Source organism: Equus przewalskii, chromosome 15, assembly GCF_037783145.1.
Source record: "Equus przewalskii isolate Varuska chromosome 15, EquPr2, whole genome shotgun sequence".
NCBI lineage: Eukaryota > Metazoa > Chordata > Mammalia > Perissodactyla > Equidae > Equus > Equus przewalskii.
The window spans coordinates 44,941,851-44,953,733 of record NC_091845.1 but is presented as its reverse complement, the minus strand read 5'-3'; the positions used below and the strand labels follow the sequence as shown (position 1 = coordinate 44,953,733).

General features: G+C 56.0%; 1 protein-coding gene across 16 annotated transcripts in view; it reads right to left on the bottom strand.

Moving 5' to 3' along the window:
- Positions 1-143: 143 nt before the first annotated feature.
- The window catches only part of HHATL (hedgehog acyltransferase like), a 63,697-nt gene continuing 51,957 nt past the window's right edge, over positions 144-11,883 (bottom strand). For 12 of the 16 annotated variants that reach the window (XM_070575732.1, XM_070575737.1, XM_070575740.1 and 9 more), the window contains 11 exons: positions 7,693-7,811; positions 7,235-7,302; positions 6,575-6,688; positions 6,250-6,444; positions 5,675-5,884; positions 5,050-5,221; positions 4,439-4,583; positions 4,299-4,334; positions 1,114-1,315; positions 571-712; positions 144-373 (listed from right to left, as the gene is read on the bottom strand). In XM_070575732.1, coding sequence (XP_070431833.1) covers positions 249-373; positions 571-712; positions 1,114-1,315; positions 4,299-4,334; positions 4,439-4,583; positions 5,050-5,221; positions 5,675-5,884; positions 6,250-6,444; positions 6,575-6,688; positions 7,235-7,302; positions 7,693-7,811 — 1,528 coding nt within the window. In that variant the 3' untranslated portion in view covers positions 144-248. Of the gene's footprint in view, positions 374-570; positions 713-1,113; positions 1,316-4,298; positions 4,335-4,438; positions 4,584-5,049; positions 5,222-5,674; positions 5,885-6,249; positions 6,445-6,574; positions 6,689-7,234; positions 7,303-7,692; positions 7,812-8,305; positions 8,502-9,512; positions 10,725-11,883 lie in introns of those variants that run through there. The other 4 variants (XM_070575746.1, XM_070575748.1, XR_011527042.1 and 1 more) reach the window with 4 other exon arrangements.

Genomic DNA, 11,883 nt, shown 5'->3' with positions numbered 1-11,883 from the left:
CCCTCCATGTGGGTGTCTCCTCCACACTCTTTGTGTGCCAAGAGCTTGACGCCCCTCCCTGAGGCCCAGAACCTCCAGCTCCTCATCCAGCATGGACAAGGAGCCAGGAGACTACTGGGGGAAAGGTCAGGGAACAGCCAAACTGTGGTAGAAAAGTCTTTTATTCTATCAGTCAGGCCCCATCTGGCCTGGCCTGGGCCTGGGCCCAGGAATAGCTGAGCAGAGCCCGTCTCCCCTCCCCCTCCCACCTACTCCAGCTTCTCTTTGTCCTGCTTCTGCTCCTCCTCCAGCGCCAGGGTTCGCTCTCGCTCCTTCACCAGCTGGACACCACAGTAGGTGACAAACAGGACAGCCAGCGTGGTCTGGGGAAACCCTGTGTGGGAACGAGGTCATCAGTGCCTGGGAGCAGCATCCCCTCAGTGACTCTTCTCTTCCCATGCCTCTCCCCACTTAACTGGCCCTCCCTGTTGAGTCCCTGGGGAATTGGGGTAGGTGAGGGCATTTTAGAAGGTCACAGTCCTCAAGGCTGATGCCTGGCACATTCTGTATCCCCACACCCCTGTCCCTCACCTGTGAGTAGCAGGCGCCGGGCGACCAGGTCTGTGAACTCGAGGCTGTTCAGACTTACTAGGTTGTACATGATGATGGCCCAGAAGTTCATGGCCCCAAAGACAGCCCGGACCCTGCGGGATGTCTGCTCCGACAGGGAGGCCTGCCGGGTCCAGGAAAACATTGACAGTGAGGCAAGAGGCCCAGGGGAAAGAAGATGTGGTTGTTCAGAGGCCCTGCCCACATGGCCATCCAGGTCCTGGAGATACGCCTGTGTCTCTGAGAGTCCCAGGTCAGCTCTCCCTCATTGTTAAAGATGGGGAAACTGAGGTCTGGAGAGAGGGCAGGGCTTGACCAATACAGCCAGGCCTGGGTGCCCCACACCACACAGAAGTTAGGGAGGGCCATTTACCCACAGTGGGAGCCACTGCCCTGACAACCAGGAGGGTAGTGGTGAGAAAGTTCTGGACTGGGGGCCAAGTGTGGCTGGAAGACTACAGAGAGCAGTAGTGCCACCCTATCCAGTGACCCAGCCAACCCCAGTGCCAGACCTTCCCTGCTCACCTCAATTTGTGCTAGGGGCCCCAATTTTGCCAGTTTCTGCACCCAGAGCTCAAAGTTGAGGCCAAAGCAGTTAAGGAATGACCACAGGTAGACGATACCACAAGGCCCGAGCCACAGAGTGGTGATGGAAAAGGTGGCCACAGTGGCCCCCAGCTCTGGGATCACCTCGGAGTGCTCCCCTCCAATGTGGTCATACACGTACCTGCGGGAAAGGCAGGAGAAGGGGCCGGTGGCAGTGTGGGAAAGGGCAGGAGGGAGATGGGCAAAGGATACACAACAGGGGCGGCCCTCCGCAACGCCATCATCCTGGGCACATTCAACATTGCTGACCTCAGGTGGCTGCTCCTCCTCTACCCAGTGTCAAAATGTGGAGGGCTCAGCCTCGAGCTTCATATCTTCTCTAGCTTTGTTGATTCAATCCTCAAGTCATCTCATCCAGACCCAAGATTTTGAATACTGTCTCTATGCTGGTGAGCCCCAAGTCTGTGACTTTAGCCTACTCTCTCCTGAATCATATATTCAACTGTTACCAGACATCTCACTTGAATGACTGATGCCACCATCCCTGCCCAAACCTGCTCCATCCCCATCTCAGTTAATGACACTACCGTCCATTCAGTTGCAGGCCAGAAGCCTTGGCGCCACCTTGGCCTCCCAATTCCCCTCTCCACCCACATCCAAGCCAGCAAATTCGATGGGCTCCACTCAGTCCTGACCACTGCTCACCACCTCCACTACCACCACCCTGGTCCAGGTGCTCATCTCCTCTCACACAGATTATTGCAAGAGCCTTTTAAGTTGGCTTCCTGCTTCTGCCTTTGCCCCGCTACCATCTTTTCTCTGCACAGCAGCTAGTGGCATCTTCTAAGAGTGTAACTCGGATCCCAACACTTCCACAATTAAACCCTGCCCCAATAGCTTCCTGATACAATTAGAATAAACTCAACCTCCTTACTTTGGCTAGAAGATCCCACATCGTCTGGTTTCTGCCTCCATCTCTGACCTCATCACCCACCATTCTTGCCCTCGCATACACACAGCTGGCTCCTGCTCAAGGCCTTTGCACGTGTTCCCTCTACCTGGAATTCTCCTCCCCAGATTTCCTTATCACTCAAGTCTCAGTTAAATATCACCTCACAGAGGCCTGCCCAAACCCCAAGTACAGAAGCTTCTATCCTGTGTCCAGCTTCTATCCCATTGCCCTGTTTTATTTTCTTCATAATGCTTACCACCGTCTAAAATTATCTTATGGATGTGTTTACCTGTTTATAGTCTGTTTCTCCCCACTAGACTGTAAGTTCCATGAGTTCAGGGGCTTTGCCGTGTTCACTGCTGTATCGCCAGTGCCTAGAACAGTGCCTGGCACACAGTAGGTGCTCAATAAATACTTGTTAAATAAATTCAGTGGAAGACTCATTGGCCTCTCTATCACCTGACATCCTCATTTCCAATGGGTTCTTCTCCACTCCACCTCAGCCACCCACTCACCACCATGGCCACATCCCAACTTTGTCACCACTTAAAATTTCCCTCCTTTCTAATTACCATTCTTCACCCAGCCCCTCCTGACCTGGCCCTCCAGCTCCAGTTCTTCAATCTCACTGACACCCGCCCTCCTCATCTTGTGATCCCTCCTATCTTCGCCACACTCCTTAACAGGCTTATATTCAATGAGTCATCATTATAAATAACCTAAAACACCCTATCCCTCACTTCTTCCTTCTCACTCATCTGGGAGAGCCTAGTCACCCACTTTTTCCTCACCTACACCCAAGAAGCTAAGCCCTAATGGGGAAAATCTCACACCTTCACATATTAGAGTCCATAAATCCACTACCTCCAACTCCACCTGGTCTCTAACGCCAAGGTTTCTCTAGTCAGCTTCTTCTGTCTGCTCTGCAGTGGCTACTCCACCCTTACCTCCCCTTGCCAAGTATGCGTGAGTGTGGGGGGATCTAGGCAGGAGGGAAGGAGGCACACAGATGCTGCCTCTCTCCATGCCCCCAACCCTGCATCTCTCAGCTGATGACCTTGCCTCCTACTTCATGGAGAAAACTGAGCCTTCAGGTGGAATCCCTCACCTTTCTACACTAACCTGCCATCCTTCTGCATCCACACTTACTTCTCTTTCTTTTCCCTGTCCTGAAGCCAAGCCTCTGCCTGGCACTAGTTCCATCTCCTCCTCCCTCCTCAGGGCCCTCACTCCATTAATCACCCTCCTATCGTGCCTTACCAACCTCTTCCGCTCTATTGAATAATTCCCCTCAGCAGTCAAGCATGTCCTATTATTTCTCATCTTTAAAACACCCCACTTCTCCCTTCAGCCACTCCTCTGTCTTCCCTCAGTACCAGGAGTTGTCCACACAGGAACTCCCCTGTGGTTCCTCACTTCCTTCACTCTTCGCCTGCCCCTGCCCCTCCACTGAAGGGCCGGACACCTCCATGCCACCAACACTAACGCTCAGTCTCTAGCTTCCTTGACCCAACAGCATCTGACCCAGTTGCCCTCACCAGGTCAAGATGGTCTTCTCTTAGTGTCCGGGGTATTAACGGTCTTGACTTTTCTCCTGTTCCTCTGACCACCCCTTTCAGTACCTTCTGCCAGCTCTTCCTTCTCCCTTCAACCAGAGCCCTTGCAGGCCCCAGCTATCCCTTCTCTCCTTACTCTACTCTTTCTCGTTGGGACTTATCCATTCCCAAGGCCTAAAGACCACCCACCCACACACAATGCTCAGAGTTCCATCAGTCCTCAGACTTCTCTGAACCACAGACCCTCAGACCCAGCCACCTTCCTGAACCTCCACAAGGATGTCTCCCAGGTTCCAAGCAGACATTTCTCAAACTGAACCCCTCTCTGGAAACTGCCTCTCCATCCTCCCAGGCTGTAGATAGAAATCTGGGAGTCATCTCCTACTCTTCCCTGGTACCCTCCAATCCAGGGCCAAGTCCTGTCCAGGCTGCCTGCTGTGTGTCTCAACTCTGACCATTTCTCTCACCTCAAGGCCCCCACCCAAGTCCAAACCTCTCTGTCTCTCATCTGGACCTCTGTGATGAGCTGCTCATTCCCCTCCTTACTTCCTCTGGCCCAGGGGTGATCTTTTAAAACATGGACCAATCTCGGCAATGCCCTGTTCAGATACTTGGCAGGATGGCTGTGACCATCCTCCCACCCCACCCCAACTCACTTGCAAAGCCAGTCGTTGATGCCTCGGTCAAAGTGTCTGTGGGAGGAGAGCAGATTGGTGTGAAACAGCCAGGAGCAGAGCTCCGGGGCCATGGGGGAGAGGCTAAGGGAATGGGCATGTCCCCCGTACCCCGCACTCACGTTTCCGCGAAGACGTAGAGCGCTGTGATGCACTTGGGAGGCTGGGGCGGGTCCAAGTGGTCCAGGCGCGCCACGGTGTTCACGACGCCGAAGAGGACGGCCGCCTTCACCCAGTCGTACACCAGGTTTGAGTAGGCTAGGCCAGCTGGGGACAGGGTGCCATCACTGCCTGGGGGGCGTCGCGCCGGCCTCCCCTCCCCGAACTCCCACAATCGGGGGAGGCACTGAGCTGTGCCCTCCGCTACGGAAGCTCTCGGCAAGCCCTGGTGGAGGTCCATGCGCCAGGACCGCCTCTACGGAGACCCCGCCCCCCGCTTTCTGGGACCCGCCCTCCCTCCCCAGGGAGACCCCACCCCGGTGGTGGAGATCCGCCCCAGGCCCCAGGGAGGTGGGGAGGACTCTCGGATACCGCTAGGCCTCACAAGACAAACCTAACTCGGAGTCCCACGCATTTCAAAGATTAAATCCCCGCTCCCAGACCCTAGGATGGGTACTGTGCCCCCTCAGGGCGTCAGCTGCCCCAGCTGTGATGCCGTAGGGGAGCAGAGGGTCCGTCTTTCTGGAGCGGCAGCCCAGCCCCTGTCCCTGCCCTGGGCCGGGCGCGCACCCACCAAGGGCGCTATCCGGGAGGCGGCTGGCGAACTTGAGGTCACTGGGGATGGTGAGGATGTAGAAGAAGTGAAAGAAGATGTCCACTGCCATGATGGCCACCACGCTGAGGCCTGCCTGGGCCCGGATGCGCCACAGCTCACCCTCGCACCTCACTGGCTCCACCTGGCTCACCTGGGGGAGGCCAAGTGTCTGAGAGGGAGGCAAGCCCTGCCGGAGGAGCTATGTCTGAATGGGAAGTCATCAACTGCCTGGGGGTCTGAGGATGCAGGGAAACGCCGCTTCATCCTGACAGCCCTGCCCAAGGATGGAGACACAGGCCACTCTGGTGTCTCAAGAGGGTTCACAGCCTTCCAGGGGAGCCCAGTCCTGTCTTGGGAGGCCCATCTGAGTGGCAGGAGAGTCCTGTCTGAAGGAGGAGACAAGTCTGCATCCTGTGATTCCTGTCTGAAGGGGAAATGTGTCCGGACCCTGGGGTCTGAGGAGGCAGGGGGTCATGGCTTCATCCTGGAGTCATGCCTGAGGATGCAGACACACCCTGCCCTGGGAGTCCTATCTGAGAAGGGAACTCCTGTCTGAAGAGGGAGACCCAGCCCTGCTCTGGGAATCCACAAGATGTCCCCTCACCTGGGCGTGGAAGCGATCAAAGGTCATGATGGGCCCGAAGAAGAAGAAAGGCAGGTAGAAGTTGTACTTGAGCAGGTCGGCTAGGGAGTAGCGGCGATCAGGGTGGGCACAGCTCTCCAGCGCAAAGCTGGTACAACGTAGCACTGTGAAACCGCTGCCCCCTTGAAACAGCACCTCTTGAAGATCAAAAGTGCCTGTTACAAACCCGTTCTGGATGGGAGAGAACAGGCCACCAGCTCACCAGGTGCCCCTCATCTCTGGGAAGCCCACCCAGCTGCCACAGGGGCCCAGCCTGGTCCTGCCCCTTTCTCTCTCCTAGAGCCAGTCAGCATTGGCCATTGAGGGCCAACCCATGGTAAGTGCTGGGACAGAGCCGGGAATGAGCGGGACAGGTCCCTGCTGCGGGGGAGGTGACCACTTTGTGGGTAGGGCATACTCCACGGTCACAGGCTTGGAGAAGGTGGGAGAGTGAAGGAAGTACTTGGGGAGACTTAGGGGGCAAGGACTCTGGGTGAGGTGAGAGGTTTGAGGTCCTATCCCTGCACCCTCCACCCCTGCCCTGCCCCAGTGCACACCTGCCAGGAGATTAGGGGGTCCAGCTTGAAAGAGGCAAGGCTGGCCAGGCCGAGGCTGAGACAGAGCCAGGGCTGGCCCAAGAGTGAGGCCACATAGAGGCCCACACAATGGCCAAGCAGCAGCAGCAGGTACCAAGGGCCCATGGTGCCCATCACGGCCAGGGCCCCGTACACAGCATACATCCAGGAGCGGAGCTGTGGACAGGGAGAAGGCTGCATTTACCTTTCCATACAAATGCAAGTGGACCCCAGGATGGATTCCCCAAAATCTCTGTAGCAAGGAGGAGCTGGCAGGGGGAGGCGGGGTGACTCAAGTCTAGCTCACCTGGGGGGCAACCATCGTGCAGAGTTTAGCAAACAGCACATGTCCGGAGAGGGCGAAGACGATGACATTGCGGAAGGAGGTGAACCACATCACCCACTCGAAGTCAGCCACGTCCTGGGGCAGGCCCAGGCAGGTTAAGGTGGGCAGGGGCTAGGATGGGCTGGCACTTGGGCTGGTCAGAATCCCAGCACCTTCCCCGCCCCCATATTCTTCTTATGCATTGGAGGAGAGAAGTGGCTGGAGGTCCCTGGCTTCCTCTCTGAGGGAAGTACCAGGTAGGTCGGTAGAGAGGATGAGGGACATCATGTGGGCTGCCCTGTTCTCAGAGCTCCGCCTCTGCTCAGCACATTGCCTGACATTCCACCATTTTTGCATTATTCCTGGGAGGGATGGTGCTGGAAGCCCCTGCTGAAGCACGTTTTCATTTATTTCCTAAATGAGCAGGGTCTGGGACAGGCTTGATGTGGCCCCAGGAAGCTACAGGAAGGGCCACTAGAGAAACTGAAGGAGCTGAACCTAAAGCCAAAAACCCTCCCCACTGTGAGCCCTTTGTTATGGGGGAACATCTGGAATAGGGGAGAGTAGGGAAGGGTTTGGGATAGGAGAGCTGTGCTAGGGGTCATGGACCCCAGTCAGGGACCTGGGGTGTGGGGGACCTACCATCTTCCGGCCAATGTACTCCCAGCCGGGTCGCACAGACTCCCGGAACGCCTTCCTGTGGGCCCCATCTGAGAACAGAGTGTGGCCTCAGGGTAGGGGGAGCCCTTCACATCACCCCCCTACATCTTCCCCTACAGCAAGGCTGACCCCCACCCTGCGGGGAGGAGACTCAGTCTGTGTCTCTCTCTCTACCTCTGCTTCTCACTGTGTTCTTGGGCCAGGTCCTTGACTGTATCCCTGAGTGCTGAGTGTGGCTCTCTGTCGCTCTGTGTCCAGGTCCCTGTCAGTGCCTCTGCATCTATGTCTCCCTGTTTCTGCATCTGGCTCAGCCCACCCCCCAGGGCCTAGGGAATACCCTGGGTCTGGAGCCGCTAAATTTCTGGCCTTGCTGGTTTGAACCCTGTGGTCCACAGGGGAAGATGGGTCCCAATTCTACTGCCCCAGGGCCCAGCTGTTACCTTGTGAAGCCTCGAGGAGGCCCCGGCCAGCATAGGCCAGGGCCCCACTCAGCACCAGGGAGTATAGGCCCAGCTCCGCTGCAGGTAACGCTGTCTTGATGCCCATAGCCTGGATGGGGCTGGGGGAGACAGATTGGGTGAGGGCACTGCTGCCCCCGAGCCCTGCCTAGTCCCACTTCATGGTCCCCTACTAAGGTGGTGAGGACCCCATTCTGAAGAGAGACTTTCTCTCCTGCCATCATTTCCCCTCCCTCCTGTCCCCTACTCCTCCCAAGCCCCGAACATCTGGTGCTCCATCCTATTTGCTGCTCTAGCTCCTGACTTTGCCACTGAAGGCTCTTGAAAACATAATCTTCACTCAGCCTGCCTTCCTCAACTTCATTTACTCCTCCATGACTTTTGGGGGGACTGGTCCCCACCCTCTGCTCAAACTGCTCCTGCCAATACCTCTGATGAGCTTCATGTGGAGAAACCCTATCTGCATCACCTGAATCACGTTTTTGGCCCTCAGGGTCCCCACCCCCCTCAGTAAGCCTCCCTCAACTCCTGACCAAGCCCCACGCCCTCCATGCCCCCTTCCTTGATTTCCACACCCCTCCTGAGCTGTCTTTACCTCCAGTGACTTCCCTAGGTCCTGCCCCCAGCACCAAGCCTATCCCTTTCATTCAGCCTCTAGTTTCTCACTGGCCCCAACCAGTCTCTGAGCCCCAGCCTGCCACATCCCTGGTCCCTGCCTGTGTCCGTGGCCACACCGGCCCACTCTCTTAGTGCTCTGTGTATTCAGGCCCTGGATGCTGGCCGGAGACTGTGCTATTTGAGGAGGTGCCCTGGGGTAGCGGGTTGGGGCCAGGCAGGGCCCAGTGGGCACCAGGGAAGGTGCTGGATGCTGTCCAAGGTGCTGATCTGTATCAGGCTCAGGGTGAGCCTAGCCACTCCTCCTGCCAGGGCCTAGCTCATTCCCAGAAGTCCTGCTGGGCCATCCATGGGACCTCAGCTAACACCTATGCCCTTCCTGTCCTGCTCCAGCCTGGCCTGGGGCCTTCCCAAGGGCCCCATGGGTGCAGACTCTGGGCCCAAATTGAAGAGAGAAACATGTCCAGGCACCCTCTTGGGCTGGGCTGGGACGAGAAGTGGCTGGCATGGCCCTGTCTCCCACCCTAGATCCCCCTCACCAGCCCTACAACCAGATGTCCCGGTCCTCCACAGTCAGCATTCTCCCCACTGCACAGATGGAGGGATCATGGACCAGAGAGGTTCAGGGACACGTCAAGGTCACACAGTGATCCTGCGACAGGATCAGGTGTTCTCTGTGAGCCCCTCTGAAGTCTCAGATAAGAGAAGAGCGTCCGCTGCCCCTGCCCAAGTCAGGGGGCTGTGGGGCCTGACTAATGCACTGTGGGCCTAAGGGCTGAGGCACCTCCTCATCAGCCGGGTGGGGGTAGGGAGGCCCTGAGGATCGGGTTAATGGAGCAGGAGCATGAAACCGGAGCACAGTGAAGAGCCCGCGAAATAGCTTTGTCAGCTGCCTCCCACTCGCCACTTTCCAATTTTAGCTCCCCATGGCCGGTGCAGGGTGTCCCCAGTGAGGCCTCAGTGAACAGGGCCAGGGCTGGCCCCCCGCCTGGGACCTCTCCTGATAGACCCCCAGACCTGGGCCAGCCTGTGGGCACAGGGGTGCCCCCTGCCCCCTGGTCCTGCTTGCCTCAGGTACACCTGGAGTAAATCTCACTTTAGGGCCTGAGGTCTGGAATGAGAGACCTAGGGTGGGCTCCACAGGTCTCAAGGACCCCAGACTGGCTGCATCCCCAGCTGGCACTGACCTTGAAGAGGCTGTGAGGGACCCTGGCACACTGCCCACCTCAGGGCTCCGAGGTCCTGCGTCTGACCTTGCGTTCGTCCGACGAGCTGGGCTCTGGGGCCACGGTGGGTTGTGTCCAGCCCTGGGGTCCCCACCCCCTCGAGGCTTTGAGTGGTAAGTGGTGACAGCAGGAGGAGGGGGAGGAGGAGGGCAGGGAGGAGGTGGCCTTCCTGGAGTGGAGCTGAGCAAAGTGGAGCAGAGCCGAGCGCTGCAGAGCTGCTGGCCACAGGGAGCTGCAGGGAGGATCGTGGGGGGGTGGGGGGGGGCGGGGAAGGGGTAGCCTGTGGCATAGACTCAGACAGGGACACCTGGGCCTCACTTCAGCCAGCCTCCCCTGGTCCGTAGAGCCTGTGGCTTCATCTCACTCCTGGCCAGGACTCCCCTCTTCCAGGAAGCCTTCCGGGTAGTCCCCACTGGCCTCTCCAGGCTTGTGAGCCTTGCGTCTGCTGCACAGACGCACACTCATACACACTCACACACATGCACACACTTTCATGCTCGGTTATATGAACTCCAGCCCTCACCTTTACATGTGAACTCCTGAGGGCTGTCCCAGGGCAGACCATCTAGCTCCCTGCCCTGCTTCATTTCATCATGCTGGGAGTCCTGGCTGGCCTATTGGTGCCCGGGGGATGACTAACTTGCCTAGTGGGATTGTAACTTTTATTACACTATATTGTTATAATTGTTCTATTTTATTACTAGTCACTGTTAATCTCTTACTGTGCCTAGTTTACAAATTAAACTTTATCACAGGTATGTATGTATGTATAGGAAAAAACAGTATTTACAGGGTTTGGTACTATCTGTGGTTTCAGGCATCCCCTGGGGGTCTCCCCTGCAGGTAAGGGGGGACGACTGTTTATACTAATAAAAGATACCATAGAGCTTTGCAAACTCAGCATATGATTTTATTTTCTTCCCTATTAAGTCAAGAACTTTCACCTTTTCATTTAAAGGAAGCACTTTACAGCTTCTCTTTGTCATATCCGAATTGCCAGCATCATGACTCTTGTACTTTGGGGTCATTATTAAGCAAAATAAGGGAACACAAGCACTGTGATACCACCACAGTGGATCTGATAACTGAGATGGTTACTAAGTGACTACCGAGCAGGTAGTGTATACGGCATGGATATGCTGGACAAAAGGCTGATTCACATCCTGGGCAGGTGGAGCGGCACGGCGTGAGATTTCATCATGCTACTCAGAATGATGGGCAATTGAAAACTTACGTATTGTTTATTTCTGGAATTTTCCAGTTAGTATTTTCAGACCATGGTTGACTGTGGAAAATCTCAGAAAGCGAAATCATAGATAAGAGGGGACTACTGTAGAATGGTTAACTCTTTAATGTCACCACAATACAGAGGGAAGGTTTTACCATTATCCCCAATTGATAGAAAAGGAAACTGACGCACAGGGAGGTTAAGTAGTTGGGTCAGCCCCATAAGCTGATCGCCCTGCAGGGGCGAGAACTCAGCCCAACCACACCTGGTGCAGGCCGACACGAGCCTGGGCCGGCCATCCAGTTGGCGCCCTCCTGAAGAGAATGGCCCAGGGAAGCTGAAGGGGTGCTTTGGTTCCATGGTTAAGAGCACAGGTTCAGCCAACTGACTTGAGCCTGAGCTCTGCCTCGCTGGTGTGATTCACTTCTCTGAGCCTCAGACCCTCATTTCTAAATGGGCACACTGCCAGCCCTGACCTCTTTGGGTTCTTGGGGGGATTCGACGACTCACTCCATGACAAGGACCTTGCTCACTGAATTGCTCATAGAGAGGCTGTTAGAGAGGCAGAGACAACCTCACTCCAGAGGCCCAGAGAGGCAGGACTCACACACAGCAGGAAGAGATGTTCCCTGGGTGACCCCCATGCAGCAGGGGCTGTAGGGAGCTTGCCCCATGGGGATGGCAGGAGGGATGAGGGCTAGGGAGGCCCTTGGACCAAGGGCTGAGCAGCCCAAGGGCAGCTCCACTTTGTGTGCGGGGTGGGGCACCCGGCGTGGCCAGCCCACAAAACGAAGGGCAGGATGCTGACTGGGCTAAGACCAGTACAAGGGCCACTGGGAAAGATGCGTCAGGTAGGGGGGTCAATTCTCTCAAGTCTCAGAGTCCCTTTTCATCTCTCAGGTTTTTTTGGTTGCTCAAAGTAAAAACGTGGGGAAAGTATCCTGTGTGTGTATAATTGTGTTTTGTGTTGGTTGTGTGTGGGGTCTGTGTGTATATGTTTTGTGTTGTATGTTGTTTATGGTATATGTATGCTGCATGCATTACATTTACATGTGTTGTATATATGTGTGTGTGATGTGTGTATTGTGTTTGTGTGCATATGCA